Source organism: Podarcis filfolensis, assembly GCF_964270895.1.
Source record: "Podarcis filfolensis genome assembly, chromosome: 2".
Classification (NCBI taxonomy): domain Eukaryota; kingdom Metazoa; phylum Chordata; class Lepidosauria; order Squamata; family Lacertidae; genus Podarcis; species Podarcis filfolensis.
The window spans coordinates 61,601,088-61,624,706 of NC_139605.1; the positions used below are offsets into that span (position 1 = coordinate 61,601,088).

At 44.3% G+C, this 23,619-nt stretch overlaps 1 protein-coding gene across 3 annotated transcripts in view; it reads left to right on the top strand.

The window, feature by feature from the left end:
* The window catches only part of CCDC69 (coiled-coil domain containing 69), a 40,184-nt gene that overhangs the window by 5,769 nt on the left and 10,796 nt on the right, over positions 1-23,619 (top strand). For 2 of the 3 annotated variants that reach the window (XM_083603918.1, XM_083603917.1), the window contains exons 2-8: positions 9,922-9,991; positions 13,716-13,879; positions 17,461-17,548; positions 19,222-19,295; positions 19,578-19,679; positions 21,183-21,302; positions 22,535-22,632. In XM_083603918.1, the coding sequence (XP_083460044.1) occupies positions 9,922-9,991; positions 13,716-13,879; positions 17,461-17,548; positions 19,222-19,295; positions 19,578-19,679; positions 21,183-21,302; positions 22,535-22,632 (716 nt within the window). The remainder of the gene's footprint in view (positions 1-9,921; positions 9,992-13,715; positions 13,880-17,460; positions 17,549-19,221; positions 19,296-19,577; positions 19,680-21,182; positions 21,303-22,534; positions 22,633-23,619) is intronic. The other variant, XM_083603919.1, reaches the window with a different exon arrangement.

The following is a 23,619-nucleotide window of genomic DNA, read 5'->3' on the forward strand; positions in this document are numbered from 1 at the left end:
GCTCAGCATTGGTGACAGAGTAGTGGCTTTCTAGGATTTCAGGTAGGAGTCCCCTCTGGCCTGACCTGGAGATCCTGGGGATTGAACCTGTGACCTTTTGCAAGCAAATCAGGTGCTTAACCACTGAGCTACAGCCCATTCCCAACAATTCCCCCCCTGGAATGATCATCAGTGATCTTCCCAGGCATATATTAAGCAGCTGAAGAAGCCAGGCCACAAATTGTCAACAGAAGGTGTGTTTTTTTCAACAACTGCTACATGGACAGCACTTCCAACCAGTTTTCAGAGTGGGAAGATGGCTATCGACTTCTTCTTTCTTCTTTCCATGTTTTGATTGCTGTGCTCTCTCACCTTCTGTATTAGTATGGTGGTCTGCCTGAGAGAGAAGTAACTATCATATGAGGCAGAAGTGTGGCCTGTGGCGTTTCAGATCTTGCTGAACTACAACTCCCATCATCCCTGATCATTGGCTATGCTGCCCGAGGCTGATGGGAACTGGAGTTCCATCTGGAGGACGACTGATCAGATGGAAAAGAAGAACCCACAGTCTTTTCCTTAATAGGAAATGCCTTGAATGAGCTGCTTCTGGGGTTGGAGAAGAAGTGTTTGAGAAGCAGCTCAGTTCAGAAGAGACTGCTTGAATAGTGTGTCCTAGTAAACTGTCCAAGTCCAAGTAATACTTGTGTCACACCTGCAGTTAATTTGTACATAAAACCTGTTATATATTACAATATTTTATATGCCAATGGTCATAACAAAACAGTCCAGTGAGCTTTATATATTTGAGAAAGGTCTGAAGGAAAACTACCCTTTAACCCACTTATATGAGCTGATGCTGATGTAACATTCATCCTCCAAGTATCCATTGAAGAATATGCATTAACAAGGTTGCATCATAGTAGAAGTAGTAGTAGTAGTAATTTATTTATACTCCACCCATCTGGCTGGGTTACCCAAGCAACTCCAAAACATATAAAAACATAATAAAACACCAAACATTAATAGCAACGATCTGATCCAATATAAAAAGCCACAATAACAACGAATCTAACGCTCACCTTTTTTGGCCAAATTACGTTGCAAAAATTAAGGTGCACATTAGATTCTATGGCACATTTGCATTCGCCAGCAAATACTGTACTTTTTTTGGTTTCAAGGTTCTGAAAATTGAGGTGCACATTAGATGTGATGGTGAATACATGAATTTTCCAGGGTTCCTCTAGGGATACATATCTTGGAGGAAAAGTATATGAAGCCTACTTTGCAAGCAGCCAGAAATTCAGACAAAGGAATACTTCTTCTACTGTTGTCCCTCCCTTTGGGTCATCTTTCCATCTGCAACTGCGGTTAGGAACACACCCTGTGTCAAAACCAGACACCTGTCCTAAAAGAGGAAACAGTCACTAACAGTGCACTATTATGCATCTCTGTTCAGAAGTAAGTCCCATTTAGTTCCATGGGACATGCTCCCAGGGAAGTGTTTACTGGACTGCAGCCCCAGAGGCATGAACAGAGGCCAGGAAATGGAGACTGATTGTTAGCATATGTGGAGGGTTCGGCTGCTCTTCTGCATCTCCATTACCTTCTTGTCTTCTGCAAGAATATCGTAACATTCTCTCAATACAGCTGCATTGCAAATGCAGTGACTCGTTTAAAAATGTAGCAAACAGGCACAGAGACTCAAGCTGCAAGAGTTGTACTAGAAGCCTTGACTGGACCATTATGGGATGTGCATGATTGCACAGCAGGTGATCCCAAGGGAACTCAACAAAATCAATTCCTCTAGATGTGTGTAGGTCACATGCATTGCTCAGGAATTATAAGAACCCCCCCCCCAATCAGTACAGTTTTGAAAAGTTAAGTTACACCACCATGTTTCAAAATGGTTAGGGGTGCCACATGTCCAGATTTCCCCGGACATTACCGGGATTTCAAAGGCGGAACTGGTGGAATTTCTGAAAGGTGGTGTTTTGTCAATCAAAAAAATTGTGGGTGTTTTTTTGGCGTTTTGTAAAGCTTAACAACTCTCAGGGTGTCCTGGTTTTATACTTTTTGAAATACGGCAACCCTAAAAATGGTGTCCAGTTATATCCAAACATAGACAAAAAACTGCTCATTGATCTCAGGCACCATCATGCAAAATTTAGTTGCGATGTCTTACGCAGTGTCCAAATGCATAGAGAACAGATGAAACAACAACTTTTCCAAATATGTATTCTATAGACATGCGCGCACACACAGAACCCCATAGCAGCAAGCCCGTGTTTTACACAAAGCCTAAGTTCTCATTCTTAGAAGCAGCACATGAGGACAACTATAATAATGGGTAGTATGGAGTTAAACATTGTCTGTAAATATTATGAGTTGCTGCTCCACCCTTTAGTATGTTATGCAGTTACTTTCATTTTCCCATCAAATTGCGTTAACCTCCAGAGGTTTTCAATCTTTTTGAGTCCATGGCTCCCTTGACCAACTACTTTCTTTCTGCAGCACCCTTGTGGGGCTCAGGAGCCCAGTTAGATCACCCCTTGCTTGCAGAGCCTGCAGCCCCATACCCTTTTCCAAACACCCGCCCTTGTGGAGTGTTCCCTCAGCCTCCTCTCCTCTCCCTTCTCCTTGGGAGTCCTCTGGACAGCTACCACCACTGCTCCTGGTCTCTGAGCCCCTGCCCGCCCCAAAGAGAGGTGCCTCCACAGGGGCCTAGGAAGAGGATTCCCCCATTTGCCTGGGGAATTTGTAGCCAGGGCTTCTGTAACAAACAGCCACACAAGCCTTTGGGAGGCAGAGACACAAGAGGGCATCAGAGGAGGGAGGGAAGGAAAGAGGGACAGAGACCAGTGTTGCCTGCGGCACCCCTGACCATCATTCATGGCACCCCAGGGTGCCACAGCACACTGGTTGAAAACCACTGTGTTAATCGATAAACGGTCCCTCTTTCTGGGTCTGCAAAGTGAATAATCCTTTTTTATATGAAATAAGAACTTAACAGCATTAAGCCTGTTTCTTGGTGACTCTTCCTGACAGTAGGTGGAGGTTCACATGCTACCTAGATACTTCTGCCACATACATGAAAATGCCCTACATGTTTTTGTTTTTTGTTTTTTTAAGAAATAGGGAACCCAGAACGTCAGGGGGAAAGGTTCTAGTCTTCTATGTGTGTGAGAACCTATGGGAAAACATTCCCTCATAGGAGCCCTCTCCAGGACTCAAGAGATTGGTATGCTACCTTTTTGTTTAGCAGTGCACACAGCAACTCTCAGTGAAGTCACAAAATCAGAAAAGTCTATTAGCACAGTTATAAACTCACACAAGACACCCACAATAAACAATAAACCATGTTGCGTAAAATAAATAAAATGGGTTGTATGCAACATGGCACCAAGTACACAGTTTCATCAGCACAAAGATTTCTGCTTGCACAATTCCCCCCACTCCACTTGCAGGTTTCCAGAGCAGATGTGGGGAGGGCACTGGGTGCCTACAGTGGGAGGCGGAGGAAGCAGTAATCCTTGCGCTGCCAGGATGAGTTACCGGGAAACCACCCAATGGAGTCACATACCCTCCAACATTTATCTGATGAAAATAGGGATGCCCCATTCCATTCTGAGATCAAATCAGAAAACGGGACAGCTTCTCTAAATCAGGGACGTTCCTGGAAAACAGGGACACTTGGAAGGTCTGGAGTCACAGCAAATCTGACAGGATCATTTACGGTAAATCTGATCCTGCTCTAGTAAGAGAGGAGATCTGGGCTTAAATGAGGTGGGTAAAGTATGGTGCAGGGCAGGTCCCCATTGAGTAGAATGGGCAGGAGGGGCCTCAGACGCAGCAACAGGGCTGGGTTACTGCATTTTTTGAAGTCAGCAGAGTACAGTGGTACCTCGGGTTACAGACGCTTCAGGTCACAGACTCTGCTAACCCAGAAATAGTACCTCGGGTTAAGAACTTTGCTTCAGGATGAGAACAGAAATTGTGCGGTGGCAGCGCGATGGGCCCCATTAGCTAAAGTGGTACCTCAGGTTAAGAACAGTTTCAGGTTAAGAATGGACCTCTGGAACGAATTAAGTTCTTAACCCGAGGTACTACTATAATTCATATTTTTAATGAAAGGAGAATCTTTTTCCTTCTGGTAAAACCATTCACTCCAGAGTCTAAAATTACCTAATTGTACCACTGGCCAAATTTTGGGGGTGTGCTTTGTGGATGAGCTGAACCCTAGTCCTAGTCAAGCGCACTTCTAGTGCTGTAGCTGGGATTGAGGAGAAAAGGGGAAATGAGAAGCATAAAGGAACACACAGGTTCCTGCAGAAAGGAAGCACCTTTTGCAACTCTGTTTGCTCTAAAAATTGGTGCTATATTTTGTTGAGACAGAGAACTGGGCCTGTGTTTTCACAGGTATACACTGTATAATATAGAAACTGGGATTAGCCATAACTTCCTGCTCTATATTGGGGTGTCAGATAACAGAAATCTAGAGCTTGATTGGGCCAGGACAAGTTACCGTATTTTTTGCTCTATAAGACTCACTTTTTCCCTCCTAAAAAGTAAGGGGAAATGTGTGTGCATCTTATGGAGTGAATGCAGGCTGTGCAGCTATCCCAGAAGCCAGAACAGCAAGAGGGATCGCTGCTTTCGCTGCGCAGCGATCCCTCTTGTTCTGGCTTCTGAGATTCAGAATATTTTTTTTTCTTGTTTTCCTCCTCCAAAAACTAGGTGCGTCTTATGGTCTGGTGCGTCTTATAGCGCGAAAAATATGGTAGTATGTTAAGTCCTAAGCCATGATGATAATAGGATAAAAGGTGTTGTAACTAAATTTTGCCTACCAGACAAGCTGAAAAGATGAAACTTGGCAGTGGTTTGGGGTTCATGAGGTTGTTAAATGTTCTATCCGCAGAGGTCCAGGGCATATGTTTTTACTTAATTTTAATTCCATATTTCTTTCCATATTGCCAAATAAAATGAAAAAAAAAAGAAAGAAAGATGGTTGCTGCACAATTCTAAATGTTTCACAAGCTCACACATTTCATAAAGCTGGTCACTAATTACAGTATAGGGCCTGATTGATCCACAAAGTGCTCAGCATCAGCACATGTTTACACAGCAAAGTAAATAATAATAATAATAATAATAATAATAATAATAATAATAATAATAAATTATTTATATCCTGCCCTCCAGCCAAAGCCGGGCTCAGAGTGGAAGTAGTTCTTAGAAACTGTAGTTAGGATTGCAGCCTAAGTTTAACCCTACATCATGTCCATTACATGTACAGTAATTGTTTGGTTATGTCTACATTTACACACACAAAAACCAGTGTTCTTTCTTCCATCTCTAAATCTAATCAATAGAGCATTCCAGTTGGGTATTGATTAATTTCCAAGTTTTGGAGTCTGCAGTTCTTGGCTAATTGGAACCATTGGCCTAGAAAGAGTAGGGCTAGCAAGTTGGAGGGAAAGGGCTTTCCATGTGGTGTCTCGTGCCTTCTGCCAAGTTTGTGATTAAGTAAAACTTCCATACCACTTCCCAAACCACTGCTGTAAAGCTAAGGAAATGACTGGGAGCCTTCCAGCTTTAACAGCACATTGTCAGGGAGACAGGCAACTCCAGGAATGAGGCTCTCCCCTTCTCTCTTTGACTTGCCATATGCGTTTTATTTTTTTAATTATGGCGATTGCGCCACAGAAGAAAACATGTATGGATGCATGTACTGTAGAAAATCATGGCTTTATAAAGCTCCACAAAAGCCATATTAACTCCTTGTATGTCTTAATCTTCAACCCCACGCATAGTGGGTGGAGCTGGCAGAGATACCCATTTAAACCAAGATAACTTGCTTCAGTTCCAAATAACATTGCAGAGATCACAGATACAGAAGATGATTATTTTTCCAGGGATTGTGTATGAAACAACCCAAATTTGCACTGCGTGTGTGTGTGTTTCATTTTCATTTTCATTCAACTGTATTTCTCCCCATTATTCATTTATTCCTGAATGTGATTGAAATTCTTGCCTAATTAATTAAAAATATTTATAAACAACAACAACAACAACCTGCATCCTTCCAGGATCCCAGAGCACAAACTTGTCTGAAGTGCTGTTTGATGCTTTAAAAACCATCTGTTGACAGGACCCTTTGATTCATGGCAGAGCAGCTGAGGAAGGCATTTTGCTATCAGAAATTAATCTCTCTTTTTTTGTTAGTCACTGTAATACACACAACAGATACATGTGCCCTTCTTTCTTACCCAGCTATCTATCTTTACACACACTGTATTTAAAAAAACAACCCACCCAGACTCATAGGGTTACTGCAGCACTCCCTAACATCTATATCCCATCCCCAAAGCAGTGCCCAACCTCACTCTACTGCTCTCTGAATTTGGATGCTACCTTTGATTATAAGCAGACGCTATGCAGCTATTTTATATCTTGAAACATCTTTCCTCCTCCACCGCATACATAGCATTCTACAAAGAGAAAACCTGGCAGAGATTGGCTCTTGTAGTTAGTGCAGCAAATGTAGGACAGTGTGATCATGTACAGAACAAGCAGTGCCCAAAACTCTCTGCTTTGTCTCCCTGGGCACTGATGCCCACATCATTATGTTTTTTAAAGTCCTTTTGCAGCCCGTAGCTTCCCAAAAAACATTTTGCATGAACTTCTTCCTTTAGAGACATAGCAGCGGACAGCAAATCCTTCGAAGTCTGTTTTGCGAAATAATTGCAGAAAATCCAAGTGCCAGGATGAGTTTTAAAGGAGCTGTACTAATTCTCCCTCCCCAATTTACCCGTGGCTCTTTCTTGCATTCTTTATACTGGCTGGAGTTGTGAGCAGGGATGAGCTATAACCCTGCAGATGTTCCTGAACTACAACTCCCATCATCCCTGTGCTGACTGGGGCTGATGTGAGCTGGAGTCCAACAACACCAAAGTTGCAGGTTCGATTCCTGTATGGGGCAGTTGCATATTCCTGCACTAGGGTCCCTTCCAGCCCTACAATAGATAAAGCAACAGATTCACCATTCCTGCTATATGAGATCAGAAGAAATGAATGGCAAAAGACCCCAATGCCTTTGGTAGTCCATGAAGGAAGCAAAAGACCCATTCACTGACTGTTCTTTCCTCTCCACCCTTGCTCTTGGGGGTATTTATTTATTACATATCCCACCTTTCTTCCAAGGAGTTGAAGGTGGCTCTCCCTCACAACCTGTGAGGTAATCTAGGCTAAGAGGCAGTGACTGGCCTGAGGTCTCCAAATGTACCTCATGGCTGAGTGGGGATTTGAACCCAGGTCTCCCAGGTTCTGGTCCAACACTCTAACCACTACACCACACAAGGGGGGCCAAGGTGACAGGCCTTTCCTGCTCCCTTAAATCTCACAAGCACCAGAGACTTGCATTTAATTTGTACCAAAATAGGTTGCATGCCAACCTTGTGAGGATTTTTTTAAAAAAGAGTACTATTGTAACAATATTTGGGACTCTTAATACGAACAGGTCTGCCTGTGCTCACCCACTTCACCTCCTCAGTCTGCTAGGGAGCAGGTGGCGCTGTGGTCTAAACCACTGAGCCTCTTGGGCTTGCTGATCGGAAGGTTGATGGCACAATGGGGTGAGCTCCTATTGCTCTTCTGTCAACCTAGCCCTTCAAAAGCACACCAGTGCAAGTCGATAAATAGACACCGCTGTGGCGGGAAGGTAAACGGTGTTTCCATGAGCTCTGGCTTCCGTCACGGTGTTCCGTTGCACCAGATGCTGGCCACATGACCCAAAAAGCTGTCTGTGGACAAACACCGGCTCCCTCAGCCTGAAAGCAAGATGAGCACCGCAACCCCATAGTCGCCTTTGACCGGACGTAACCATCCAGGGGTCCTTTACCTTTACCTTACCTTTGCTGTTTGGACTAGCATGAATCGAAATTGAGACCAGCACAATACTTATATGGATAACACCTGGAAAAATCCTGCCTGTTCTAGTCAACTCTGTCTTTGAGTGTGAGATACAGGATTATATAAACAAATAGTGGGATGCTTGCCCACTATGCAGAGGTGAGCTGAGTGCAGAGATCTCTAGGGACACACTGTGACCTCTGAATGACCAAAATAATAATATAAAAACCCAGGAATGTCAACCTGTTTGTCCACAGGTTGATGTTTGCTCCAATTCAGTAAAGAGACTGTTTTCCCAGGGAAAGCGGTGGGGCAAACAGAAGACCATTTGGACCTGAGCTGAAAGCAGACAACAAGCATAAAACTAGCTAGACCTGTGCTTTCTAGGCGTGGGGCAAACAAAGTGTGAAGGAGCCCTGTAGGACTCAGCAGGGAGGAAGATGGCGACAAAGCCAGAATCGGCTTCCACCTACTGTTGGTCTCTCGGCCTTCCACTCCACCAGCACTGCTGAGCACCAGCTACCATTGCTGTCAAGCTGCTAAAAGACAGGCCTGGAGTCACAGAAACACAACAGTGATCAAGGAGGGAGCCCCTTGTGGAATGTGTGAAGAGCCCCCTTGCCTGCTGGGGTTAGTGGGGAAGGGAGAAAAACCCATCCTTCTTGGGCCATTTAGAAATAACTAAATATAATTGTTTTCCTTCTTCCATTGTTGTTAATGCAAATAAACTTGACCCGCCTGAGGCTATGAGGAGGACTGCCAAGTCCATATTACCAAGCAAGGTCCTAAATCCCATTTTTATATAAACCCCTATTTAAAACCGAGGCTGGGATGGAAACTCTGACAGGACCAGAGCTCAAGTGGGGATGGTAGCAGCAGTTGACGCTCTAACAAAGCATTCCTTGGGTGATGATGTAACTGCTTGAACGGCAGCCTAAGCGAGGTTTGCTTGTGCCAGATATTTGGAGGAGTTATTAGGACTGGGCTTTATCCTTGTAATTGCCTGTGATTTATTGCCCCTTTTTTAAAAAATATGCGCACACAAACCCTTCTCATTCCTGCGCTCACTCTGCGCCCTGGAACAGGCTATTTCTAGGCTCCAGAGCTGGCTATAAAAAGCATCCCCAGAGCTGTGGATCTGCAGGAGTAGCAAACTAAGCTTCCCCCAGTTGCCTGACGTCGCGATTGACCATCCAGTTGCTCTTGCAGAACGGGGCATCTGCGGTGTGAAGTTCGGGTGAAGGGGAGGTGCATGGCAAGGCCGTTGGAAAGTGTGTTCTGCACACCCCAGCGCTGTGCAGTTTGATGCCAGACACACTCCTTGTTTGTCAGTTCTTTAAGCCTCCTTCATGTTTTCCAGCTGTTCCTTCCCCTCGAGGGAGCGAGGGGCCCAATGTGCTCCTTGCTCTGCAAAGGTGGAGGCTTGGAGTCGGGAACGCCAGCTGCAAGGATGCAAAGCAGAAAGCTAGGTAGAAGGAGGAGGAAGGTTCATAAATCTCAAGGGAGTGGGGTGGGTGTTATGATCTATGTGCATTCCGAGACATGAGGGGATCTTTCTTTTAACTCTCTCTGCTTCATCGTGTGAGTTGGCAGCAGGAAAGAGGAGTGTCCGAGGCCACAGCAAGATCTCCCCTGTTCACACCATCAGACAGCCGGTTCATTGGGGTGAATCGAGGCCCTGCCCCACCAACCCTCTGCCACAGTGGCATGTTCTCATGCTAAGAGAAATTAAGCCTGGCAGTGGATTGTGAAACACCCTTCAATGCAGTAGCTGTTCCTGGCACACTAGGGCAGTCCTCTGGGAGGTGGGGGGGTCACATGTCTGCCTGAGGAGCTGAGATTTTAATTGTGCCGCAGCTCCCGTGTCAAAGAATTGCTGAATTATTTTAGTGTCTCAGGAAACCAGGAGGAAATGTCCCAATACCGGCCAGCATAAAGGTTTCTCAGAAATGCATAGTTCTTTCCCGGTTTTGGTTCAGCATTCACGAATGGAAAAAAAAGAGAGATGTGATCCTGTTTGTGTCTTTTCTACAGAAAAAGATCAAAATTCAGCATGAAAGAGGACAGGCATCCTGTGAACTAAAGGCACTGAAGACAGAAAATGGTAAGATACAAACAGACATAAAGCATCTTGAAGCTTCTCCATTTTAAAATCAGTAATGTCTATTTTGTTTTTTAAAGGTATATAATATACAGGGCTTTTTTTCAGGGGGAACTCACAAGAACTCAGTTGAAGCACCCCTCAGATGAGCACCATTGCCAGTATAAGGGATCAAGGGTGAGTTCCTGGTGAGTTCCAGCCAGTGCTATTTTTCTAGAAAAAGAGGTGCCAGAACTCACTATGAACACCTCCCTCGTTCTCTTAGAATGGCAAAGGTGAGGTGCCAGAACTGAGTTCTTGTGAGTTCCCCCTGAAAAAAAGCCCTGGTTGCAGCACCTCTTTTTCTAGGAAAATAGCACTGGTAATATGTAAAGAGTCCCAACCATTCCTGGCCATGCATTCACAAGGGCAGGCACTGAACACATGAAAAGGTAATGACAGGTACATCTAGCTGCAGAAACAAAGGCTTCAGAAATGGTAACTTATGAGTTCAGCCTTCAGTGGGTAAGTGCTTCCACCTGCTATGACAAGCAGCAAACTGAGGTGCTTATTCATGAGTAGATCTTTTCCTGGTAGAACTTCCAGCTTGCCTTGATATGTAGTCTGGGGTCTGCTGACAGATGTGTACAGGCTGGACTGTTAACTGATGAGTAGACTTGTTTTGGGTGGATGTGCCAGTTTGTTGCGTTAAGCAGCCGGAATGGCCAGTGATTAAATCCTAGGGAAATAGATGGTGTGGACATTTACCAAGCATTTTACAGTCCTGCAATCTGATTATTTAATATTCTGGCTTTACAAATGGCAATGGAAAATCAGTTAGGCTAGCCAACATTTCTTTTCTTGTAATATTTCAAATATTTTTTTAAAAAAACAGAACAAAATATCACCCTAAATTTCAACATGGAATAGGGATTTTAATCCAGGATTTCTGGATCTGAGGCAAATCCAGCCCATCAAATCCAGCTCTAGTTTCATTTTAAAATGATATTTACAAGTGACTAACTGTCCCAGAGTATGAATTGGGGATTCACTTTCAAATGTGCATCTCATTAAAAGCAACGCAGTGTAGACAGGTGGTACCCAGACTCAGGAAATGATGCATGTTTGGGAGGTTTCTTATATATCCAGATCTGCTTAGTTAGACTGGAACAACTGTGCAACACTGGATAACATAGATTCCCCTGTACATATTAAACTGAGGCTTTAGGCAATATAGGTGCAAGGAACTGAGCAGGACAGGCACGTTTCTCCCTAAACAACAGAGCATTAGTAATGCTAGCAGCATCTGCATAAGCTACTCCCAGGTGGAACATAAATAGAATTACTTTCTAAAATTCCTATGAGAAACTAATTTCATCCATGTAGCGTATAAGTCTACATTCTGTGTGATGCCCATGATACGAGCCTGTCCTGATATTACTTGTTGTAGGCAGGTAGAATTTATTGAGATGAATTATGTATTTGTTGAGTGAGGTGAAAAACTGACCGTGGTCTAAAGTTTTGGCAGCTTCGCTGTCTCACTTAGCCAAGGAATTTCCCCTAAATAAGCAACACCTCCATTTAACGAACAGTGAAGTCCAGTCCAGTCAGGAGGGGGAAGCAGCAATATCTTGAAGGAGAGGGTGGTTCCAGCAGAGGATGTAAAAAGAGTCAACATTTATCTGTATAACTGCCTTTATAGCTGTTAAATGTGCAACTATGCTCCTGATATGTTTTAGGGAGAGCATAGCGCTATTGGAGTAGCAAGGTTTACTCCAATTACTTGAGCAAAAGAGTAATCTGTGCATTTCTCCACTAACTGTGCCAGACTGACATTCTGCTCTCAAAGGCATTGCTTACAAACCAGCACACACTGGCCTGTGTCACAGTGCAGATCTTACAAGCAATACAGTCCCAAAACAAACCATGAATTTGGGCGCACCATTCCTGCCCTGTAGCTGTTGAGCAGTAGGGCAGAATCTCTCTTGGGGTCCCTTTCAACTCATTGATTTTTGACTCAGATGGGTGAATGGTTTTTATTTGTAGAGCTGTATGTGGAAATGGCCTTTCAAAGTTCTCTTATTTGTGTGCAGACAAATTGGACTTAACATGTCACCAAATTTCTCCAGAGGGAGGAGGAGTTTTACAACAGTTTCTCAGAGAAGGGGCTCAGCACTAGCAGTGGCAATACCTTCTTCCCCTTCCTATATATCTATATCATCTATCTATCTATCTATCTATCTATCTATCTATTTATTATCTATCTATCATCTATTTGCCACCACCACCACAAGTGGCAGGAAGAAGTATTGGCAGCCTGGCCACCATTTTGTATTTTCCACAATGTCCCAGGTGTTGCTCCAGGGCAGGGCAGTGCATGTGGAAGGAAAGGGGGAAGAGAAGGAATGGTGGCCTCCACAAAAAATGGCAGAGAATATTTGGCCAGAATTCTGCAAAGCGAGCACCCTTTTGAGGGGATGATGGAAGTAAACCCTCTGGAATTTTCTCAGGAAAATGTCTTTTGAGACACTTTGGCTCAGCTCTAGTTTTCTGTTAAATACCTGGGTTTGTGAGTAATCTTGACAGGTACCTATCTTCCCCTTTTTAAGGAGATTAGCTGATGGCTCTCAATAGCTGGAATTTGGATAGCAAAGTTGGCAAGGGTCAAGAGGGCATGTCTGTCTTCTCATACCTTTCCACCCTTGTTTTGGTTGAGGATGATGCCAGCAAGCTGTGTGAATCGGCCGCTTTTAAGAAAGAGAAGAGACATGATCTGGGACTTTGGACTGTCCTAGGATGCAGGCTGTTCTGCCAGCAGCCTTGATGTGAGAACGGCAGACTTTGGAGCCTCAGTCTATGCTCAGCCTGTATATTTGTTAGTACACGCAGATGTTACAAAACACTATAACCCTCCAGGGCTCTTATTCAAAAGGAGACAAGCGAGCCATTTTCCCCTGAAACATCTTGCTGCTCCTAGAATCGGAAAGAGCAAAACTGTTTGATCAGTCATCCATGTTATTATTTGATGCAAGTGCTTAATATACGCAAGTTTCGTTTAAAGTGTTCAAAGCACTACATGCATATTACTTACATGGTATTGTGTTCATCCTTTGTGCTAAATATGAACCCTGTAAGCCAGTTTTAGTTGCCCAATAAGGAAGCTGTACCAAATAGCTTAACAAATATTAGTTGAAAGGACTCCAAAGGCAGCCACGATCCTTCCACAGTTGTGATCATCTCCCACAGGTGGCATTTCCAGGCAATGCCCAAAAGTCTTCTGAGCATTCACTGCCTTTTTAGGGTCTGGTGGTGTGGGTCATGGTCTACTTAAAGGGCCAGCGAGCTCTGGGGGCCCATCGCAGATCCACAAACACTGCTTTATTAATCCTTAGGACAAACCTGTAAACAAACCAGTTCACACCTCATGCTCTTAATCCCAATTCTCTTCTAGAGGGAGTCCAAAAATAGTGCATGCCTGCATCCTGGATAGGCCATATCTAGCACTCTCCGGCACATATATCTCAAGAGGCCTCTCTGGAATGCAAGTACGTCAGTTGCATTTGTAAAACTGCCCCTTCCAAAGTGTGAAGTGAAATTTAGATTAACACACTGAATGGCAAGTCAGCCGGGTATTGGAACTAATGCACTACACAGTCAGCGCTTGGGGAGGTGGGGGGTGGAAGCAAACCAATACTACAGAAAGCCACTCATGTCCACGTGCTTTCTCCTTCTTTCCTCCACATTGAAGAAGCCTGTTTACATGAGGAAGCAGAGAAAGGGAAGGCAGAGCTGCTGGAGAAGCAGAGAAATGAGATCACAAGGCTCCAACAACAACACCAGGAGGAGAAAGTGTGTCTGGAGGAAGCTCACCGCGCTGAGACTGAGAAACTTAGCCAAGACATTAAAATCCAGGTTGGAGCTGTCTTATTCTTGCCCTTTTGAAGCGATGACGCCTGACTCGTTGTCAGACCAGACACTTCTCTTTTGCGGAGCAGTATTCTAATGGCTCACAGTTTCAGAGCCTAAAATGTTGTTTGGAGAAACCACACGCTAGCAAGACACTAGCAAGCAGTCATGCAGGTCCAGTGGGTTGAATGTGCAACTAATTCTTCACCAGGTACACAGTGTTGTGTATGCTAAACTAGTGCACAACCACAATGGGAATGAGTGGTAAAGAATTGCCCCATGCTGTTATATTACTCATCTCTAGCGTATCTTACAGCCTTGGTGTAATTCATTGCCCACTAAATCATAGCTTTACTAAATGTCAGCATTAACTGAAACCAGATCTTGAAGTCTTGTTAGCAGGTACAGAATTTTGATAAATTTCTGTACGTATGTGTGGACGAGTAATTATTTAGCAACATAATTAAAAATATTATTTTGTTTATGGCTATCCCTGTATTTCCATTTTGCAGAAAATCAGATAATTGACTGGTTAATAACTGTAAAGTTCCCTGGGAAAGGAATGGATATTACAATTTTAAAAGAGCTTCATGTTTCAAAAGGTTTATGTTGAATCTGTTCTGTTGGTATCCCTGAAAATCCAACTTATCTAAATGAAAATGCAGTGTCTTGCCTGTGTGCTGGTTTTGAGCAGATATTTATTTTAAAGCCCTGAATGTAAATTACAAGATTCATGTGCCAGCTCATTCACTGAAATGGTTAGGTCACCCTGCAATAACTCAAGAAGCAAAAATTAGGAAAGGGTCAAGCTCCCCATTCAAAATATATTGTGGGGAGACCTGGATATCTTAATATGCATGTGTCATTCACAATGTACAGTGCCACAACACATTTTTTGCCATTTAATCTTGAGTGTATTTTGTATTGAATTCAAAATGTAAATTGTGAATTAATGCGTATAGTTCAGTCTGATAAATCTTTGCTCTCACTGTGTTCAGTTAGGCTTATTTTCCCCAAATATGATTGTAGCTTTAGTAGCTGATTGATTGATCCTTAGGCATCTAAGATTCAACAAGGAGGGATGCAGATGCTTGAGGAATTCCCTTAGTTTATCTTCCTATTGAATTGGCTTGATCCATACCTCCTGGGCTGCTGTACAAATCAGAGCATGCTTATCCCTCAGATTTTTGGATTTTTGCAAACTGTGGTGGGGAGCTAACTTACACTATTGCTAGAAGGTCTGCCTTTTAAAAATGTTTCCCGGCTTCCTTTGCAGGCAGCAGCTGAGCTGTTCCAAGCAGCCAAAAAGTCCAGTTACTGCTGTGATGGCATTCAAAATGGAATCACAAATGCCTCTGAGACTGCCAGGATGTGATGATGTGCCAGCCATCCTGGGGACTTTGTATGGGGGGGGGGAGATGGCTGCCCCCATGGACCCATGAGGGCAAACATCCTCCCCACCGCCTACAATATCCCTGGAAGGAGCAGCACGGCCATCACATTCTCTTGAATTTCATTTGCAGCCCCATTAAAACATTTGCATGCTAATTGCAGGGGCAGCTGAGTTTTCTTGAAGAGTCTATTACAGTCAAAGCTTGTATCCTGAATGCCTCCATTTTGGAACGTTTTGGCTCCTGAATGCCAAAACCCCGGAAGTAAATGCTCTGGTTTTCGAACATTTTTCAGAAGCCAAATGTCCAACATAGCTTCCGCTAAAGTACAGGAGGCTCCTGGAACCAATCGGAAGCCACACCTCGGTTGTCAAATATTTTGGAAGCCGAATGGATTGCGTTCAACAACCGAGGTTTGACTGTACCTGTAAAACAAGAAGGGAAATGGTTTTTTGAAAGGCAGCCCTTGGACCACCCTGTAATAGTGGAAGTACATATTTTAATAAGAATTTCATTAATGCAGAAAATGGGGGGAACAGACTTAATAATGAACACATGTGAAAGCAACATGAACCAGAATTAGACTGATTTGTCCATTCCTAGCAAGAGGACTTTTATCATATGCACATGTTCTTGGGAGTCTGCCACAATGAACACAGTGGGACTTTCTGTTGAGTGAATGTTGCTAGGATCAGGTGTTAAGTGTAGTTTTACACCTGCACTAACAAACAACAGGCACTCACATAGCCAAGTGTGTCACGAATAGGTCAGCAAGTCCTCAGAAGGTGCTAGATTCTTCCTGGAGATTTGACTTGATCCTGGTTACTTGCTTGAAGAATGAACAGCAATGTATTCAGCCGGCAGCCAATGTGTATGGAAGATTGGACTGCACAGATTTTTACCCTGACAGATTTCTGGCAGCAAGTCAGCAGCATGGATGTGGTGATCTCCATACAAGAATTCAGAACCCGTTTAAAGAAACAAGGCAATAGTTTTAGAATCTGCATAGTTCAGTGCCTATAGAATGGAATGTACCACTTAGAAAAGGGGAAGGAAACAGGTGCTAGAACCTCCTCCCAAATCACCTACAGGCCAGTGGAATTCAAACTGTGCTTCAGAGAACACTGAGGTGATGCATTGGAAGACCATCGCGGCCTTGCCAAGAAGAAAACTGGCAAGGTAGACAAGCTTCCCTGAAACACAGTTTGCCACCATTTCCAATGTTCAACAGCGCTATGCAGATGTAGGAGAGCATCTATTCCTTTCACTGAATGCTCATTCTTATGGTCCTTGCCATAATATATGTGCATATTATGACAATTTAAAGTGACGTACAGTGAATATTCTCTCGCTCCACACTTAACTTGGGAATAAATCCCCTAAAACTCATTGGTGGTTACTTCTGAGCAGACATGTGTAGGATTGTACCACAGGGCTACCATCCTCTGCACACTTAACTTGGGAATAAATATCACTGGAATAAGTAAACATATATAAGATAGGGCTGCATATGTACACTCAACTCTAGCCATATGATCACATCCTTGACATCCAGGTCCTTTCTTTTTCTGCCATATTCCTATATTCCAGTTCTCCAGTTTGATATGGAGCCTGAGGAAAGGGGGAAAATAGGGGGGAAATGAAGGTGACACCATCATCACCATCATCATGATCAAATTATTAGTTTTAACTCCATCTTTTTCTGAGGCATTCAAAATTGCAACCACGAGTGCCCCCACCTCCATCTTGATATTCACACTCTACAACCATCCCATACACTGAGAGATAGTGATTGGCCCAAGGTCGCTGCCTGAACAGAGATTTGACTTCTCAATCCAAGACTGATGGTCCACTCACTACACCACTCTGTTTCTTCCCGTGAGGTGTAGACATGCCCTGCAATAGTCTCACGTCAAATGGGGTTTTGCCACTATTGTCATGCTTCTGAGACCTGCCCACCCTCTTTGACTAGAAGCAATAAGGGGGTGACTTCCCTGTGCAGACACCACAGTCAGTAAACAATGCTTCTTGCTAGCATTTCTCAGTCAGGCCCCTTGAACACTGCTGCCTGTCTCCAGCCTTAAAATGATGTAAACTCCTCTGTGTGGGATGTGAAATATCATGCAGAATGCTGGCAGTAAAGTATTATTTGTTAACAGTATTGCAATATTGCCTGTGCCTTCCCCCCACCCACAGATAGAAAAGGAGAAGGATTTACAATGCAAGCAACAACTCTCTGAGCAGCATGACTTGCTGAAAAAAGAACAGGAAGAGAGACTCCAAGGTGAGAGCCAAAAAACCTGCTTGCAAAACATGTAAGCTTTGTTCCGTTTGCATCAAAGCATTTGGGAAACCTGTGGTCCTCCAGATGTCATTGGACTCCAACTCCTATCAAACAGTCAGGAACAATGGGAGTTCCTACGGTACCTAACATCATATGGAGAGCTGTGGTTTCCCCACCCCTGCACTATGGTATGCAAATCTCACTACAGTGTTGAGAAGGCCGCTCCCGACCCACAACCCTGGTGGTGGAGGCCTAATCTGGATACAGACTACAGTACTATGTGACAGGTAGATATTCATGGGCACAGGGCCCCTGTCAGAGTGAGGGAGAAAGGAAGACAATCCTACATGCTGTTTGGAAACTCATTTCTACAGCAAATATTGGTGAAGTTACTTCTGCTCCCTCCCTTGGCGAGCTTTATGTTGGCATTGTAGCACCACTGGGCCAGGTATGAAAGAACTTGTTCACGGGCATAGTTGTCCACAAGCATTCCCAGAATTGTTGTTGCCTCCTCATGGCTCCCTTGCTGTGCCCCACTTCCCTTTTCGAAAGTGGCAATAGCACAGAAGTGTAGCGTGGGGGGCAGGGGGACCATTTTTGAGGGGTGCAACCAGGTACCCCCATGACTAGCACGGAGCTCTGGCAGCTGAGGTGTGGCAGCAGGCAGGTTGGTCCAGTGGGCAGGTGGATGGAGGCAGCGGGCGAGGAGCCTGTTGGATGTGGGCTCCGTTCACCCTCTGCACTTGTCCTGCCTGCCCTGGGCACCAGCAACCCATGCTACACCACTGTAGTAGCAGCAACATGGATGGGGAAAGAAAGTGCCCTCCCTGCGGTATGATGGGAAGCATCTTCAAATCGGAAAGTAGATTGACAAAAGGAATAAAGACAGCAAGTGTCTAGAGGAAAGCGAATGACCAGAGGAAGGATTACAGAAATAATGGCACGCCAAGTGCTCAGCTCCCAGCTACTAAATGTTAGTGTCATTAATGAATTTGTGGCCTCTGGAAATACTTTGGTCATAGATGCATTGCAAGAAAAGACACCACTGTTAAAATATTGTGTGTCCATGAGACTCTACTTTTTCCATCCTGCCATTCAGCAATGCCATGTTGTAACGTGTTCCTAAATCAATTTTCCATTGTTAAGCTTCAATTCTCTGCTGGGTACTCCATATTCATTTTAGGCTCTCTATGTCGCTTATTTAATTTTTCACTTCCTCTCTGTCTAAATGCTGAGCATCTCTGTCAGAAGGAGGGAGAGGGAGAGAGAGAATGCGAGAATCCTTCCTAGTCCTTCCGCTGCTGTGCTGCTCTAAGGCATGGCCTGGCTTAGTGTCCCATCATCTGGTTTAGCTCTCTCCAGGCAGACCACATGTTGAAATTGTGGTTTTGCCACTTGTAGTTTGTCTGGGAGAGATCGTGCAGGATTTGCTCATTTGGTTTGGCTTAGAATTACCGGTACGTGCAAATAAGGGAAGAGAGACATGACCACAAAGATTTCAAGATTGAGTTCCATTCACGTTCTGTCCTTCTTGTTCTCTGAATATACTCGCGACAAACAGTGTGATGTGTTAGTGCTCAGCTGTGTATTGAAGAGAACCCCTGGCTAGATTGGAGCAGGGCTTGTGTCTCCCACTGGTTTCTTCTGACCATAGTCTGTTGTTTCTCTTGCAGAACTCCAGAAAGCACATGACCAAGAGAAAGTGCTCCTGACCGAATCCTACCAAAAGTCCCAGTCATCTTTGCAGGTGCTGCCACGCTGTAATTGCTCCAAGTCAGAGGCAGCCAACATGGTTCCCTCCAGATTTTGTGGACTTATAATTCCGGGTCATCCTGGCTGGGACCTGCTGGATTTAATAGCTACCTGGCCATTAGGAGTTATATCTGTTACTAGCTATAAACCCACTAAAATGTGTTGGAATACAATTAATGTTATTAATGTATACAGAATAGTGCACACGTGCTCAGGGTGGTTGGGTCAGTATGCTTGCTGGAGCACTGATTTATTCTGCCTCATATTTCTTCTCCAGGAGACTGTAGACAGATTAAGTTCCCAGATGAAGTCCTTCCAAGAGAAAATGAAACGGGTGGAAGAGTCAATCCTGAGCAGAGATTATAAGAAACACATCCAGGTGCCAAAAAACAAAACCAGCCACGATCAGTTAGATGGGATTTCTCCACCTGTTTATTAATCAAGACATAGAAGTTTACCTCCTTCTCTCACTGCTGGGAAAACAAAGACAATGATGGGTGGCATAGTTTACATGTAATGCTAAGCCAAACCATGATTTAACATAAAACCATGTGTGAGGAGATCGTGGCTGCTTTGCTCCTCCTTGAGCATTCTTGAGCTCAGCCATGGCTTGGCTTAGTGTGTCCTCTGAACTGGGACTTATTTAGCTCTCTCTAGACTAACCCTAAGTTGGAACCAAAGCCTGTACTATGGTTTTTGGCTCATGGTTTGTCAAGGGGAGCTAAACCATGATCCTGGTTTCAGGAAACCTGCTAAGCCAAGCCATAGCTTAGCTCAGCATAGTAGCAAAACAAACCAGGAAGGAGCAGAGCAACCATGATAATCCCTGCTTGTGCATCCCAGCTAAGTTGTGGTTCAACTTAGGGCTTGTCCACACTTATGCTTGTCCCATGCTTGGAAAGCAGAGGTCCAAGTGGTTCTCTGCTTTTCCCATGCTTTCTAGGAACTGGTCCAAGCAGTTTTGCCTTTGCTCCATGATCCCATGGAAAACACACTCGTTAGCTCTAAATACGATAGATGCTTGCTCTGATTTGGCAGTAAACAGTGGATTTTCCGAGAGGAAGCAGTAGGGCAAATGGAAGTGTGGATGAGTCCTTAGTGTGATGTGCAAACCAGGCCAATGTATGGGTCCAAAGAACAATGCTTATTGAACAGAAAAATGGGAAAGAGGAGAGTGCTTACCCCTACTTCTGTTCTAAGCATCCATTTGGCATTGTCGTACCATAAGCACAAATAAAGTCCACTTGACACCTCTACAAGTGAAAGCAATACTTGATCTCTCACCCAATGAATGCAACATGGAGTGATGACTTGAATGTGTGAAAGCAGTTGTAATGGAACAAAACACCACAAGGAGAACATTGTTCAATGCAGTGCTTCCCAGTGGAGGGGGTGCACTCACTAATCTCTGAGTCATTGAATAATGTACTTGCATGAGCAAATTAGCCCTTGTAGTGCAATTGTAATCATGGGTAGAGAGACGTCCCAGTGAGTTCCATGGAGTTTATTCTCAGCCATAGGATCTAGAATTGTAGGCGTAGTCTCTCACATGACTGGGGAGACAGTGAGTCCCTGGATGTAGTCTTGGTAGTGGCGCCCGCCCTGTGGAATGCCATCCCACCAAATGTCAAAGAAATAAACAACTATCTGACTTTTAGAAGACATCTGAAAGCAGCCCTGTTTAGGGAAGCTTTTAATATCTGATGAATATATTTTGCTGGAAGCCACCCAGAGTGGCTAGGGAAACCCAGCCAGATGGGTGAGGTATAAATTGTTGTTGTTTTGTTGTTGTTGCTGCTGCTAATGTAGTTCTCCGTGAAGTTCTACTTTGCCAGCTTTCTAGTTAAGGGTGCATTTTGACATTTCCCCTGTTGTTTTCTAGGATTATGGGAGTCCCAGCCAGTTCTGGGAACAGGAACTAGAGAGTCTACATTTTGTCATTGAGATGAAGAATGAACGCATTCACAACTTGGACAAAAAGCTGCTCAACCTGGAAACGGTGGTGGGTTCGATGTACTCATTTTCATAGCTATTCCTAAGACTTGGTGGGGTCTTGCAGAGAGGACCTTGTGGTCTGCCGTTCAAAACTAGCTAATTTCTGAGTACCACAAACACTTTCTCTTGAGCAGGGATGGAGAACCTGTGACCCTCCAGTTGTTTGGGGATGACATCTCTCATCATCCCTGACCATTGGCTATGCCTGCTGGGGCTGATGGGAGTTAGAGTCCCAATAACATCTGGAGGGCCACAAACCCTTCAGAACCACGATCACCAGACTTCTGTGGCTTCCTGCAGAAGACAACACATTCCAAGTCCTGCATCCTGGCCTTTAAACTGCCCCCCTCCCCCAGCAAGACCAGGATCCAAGACCAGGGCCAAATTACACACAGTGCTAAGTGTCTTGATTGAAATTCACGATTTGTGAGTTCAAATGTGGATAGCAGCTGTGGAGAATATTCTTTTAATTGGGATTAGGAGCATAATGCATGAGAAGACTTGGGGTTCATTTCATATGCTTCCCCATCCTGTTACTATCCCAACAATATTGGCCACTTTCTTGGAAGCTGTTATCCTGGGAGAGAAACTCCCATCAACATCAGTGTGGAAACATCCCTTCTAGTGCAACTAGCCACTTCAGGTGGGGAATTTTTGTTGGGACCACAGCAGAAGGGGAAGGATTAAACTCTCCTGATAGCATCATGAGCACAAATCATCATGGATGAAGGATGTCTGGAGTGGACCAAAGAGTATTCTAAAGACAAAACTTGATTATAGGTGTATTAATCCTTTAAGGTCTGTGGGAAGAAACATCTAGGTGGATGGAGCATGGCTGTGTTTGACGGAAGCAATTCCATGTTCAGAAAATGCTTACTGGGCCAAAATGGCCACCACTGCAGCTCAGTTGCTTGTGAAGTGAGCTGAGCATCTGCAACTCTCTTGAAAAACAAACCGGGGTTCTGCTGTACTACTGAAATTCTTTTTGGTAGATGGATCATATGGGTAGATAGCTCTGAACTAAAAGAGATACATGAGCCTGAATTGGCAGAGACTGATTGCCATAGCAATCAGAGACAGGGCAGACACCAGGTTTGGTGCCTCTTGCAGACTACAAAGTTTTAAAATACCTAATTGGGAGATTTCTTGATGTTATTGCATGCGTGGAATACTTGTAGCTGGGGTGAACTGTGTTGCAATTGCATTTGGTGTTTGATCACACCCATGGCCTGCTTACAGATGGAGAGAAATTTGTTGCTTGAGGAGAAAGTTAAAACCCTTCAACAGGAGAATGAAGATCTCCAAGTTCGGATGCAGAACCACATGGCAGTGACAAGGTGAGACCTTCAGCTGCAGTAAGCATCTATTTCCCACTTCACCTTGGTGAAGGGCCCTTGGGACGGTGCACCTAAAGAAGGCCCAGTGAAAGCCTATGGGTCAGGACCTAGATTCAGTGTGCTTGTCCTGCATAATCAGATGCAGCCCACCAGAGACTGTACATTGTTCTAAGTGACGCTAATAATTGTGTTTTTATATTGTTGTAACCCGCCATTGGGCCTTCTAGAGAAGGGTGGGTAAGAAACCCTATAAATCAAAATAATAATTACAACAATGGTGATAGGATCAGCACAGACAGCATAGCTGTGGCAGTGCCAAACCAGCTACCATAGTAGCAAATCTGTGTGCTAGAGAGGACCTCTTCTCTGATGCGCTTCCTGCTCAACTTCCTGTGTTAGTGTGCTATTGTGATTGGAAAAGTTGCTATAGAAAGAAAGGAAGGGAGGGAGGGAGGGAGGGCTCTGTTAAGGGAGTCTTTGGTGGTTTATAAAAGCATTTTTTAAAAACATTTGTAGTGTGTGCATTTCATGTTCCCCATACCCCTAATTTCAGTACCATTACATTTCCCCACAGTATTACATCTTCCCACTTCATTTGACAGAGGTGAGAAAGTGCGCATGATGAAAACCGAGGGTCACTCACTTAAGATGTGTAGCTGCCTGCTATGTGTTTATTTTTACTTACAGGGGCAAGGGAGCCTGATTCCCATTGTGAAGACAGCCTATGGGAAGTGGGGGCTCTATGGAAGTGGAGGCATATCTCTTCACCTCCCCCCGGGGCCTAAATGGAGATTGGTCCCTCCACAAAGCTTGGCACCAATATGGAATTTCCCCTCCCCATAGGCCCCACTTGGGGGTGTTGTGATTGTCATTTTGATCTCAGTAGAGGGAGTCTTCCCTCCTGTCTTCATAGCGGCAAACAGTTGGGGACGAAGATGAGGGGAAACGCAGTTGCCTGCTACATGTCCAAGTTGGCCCCATCAGCCT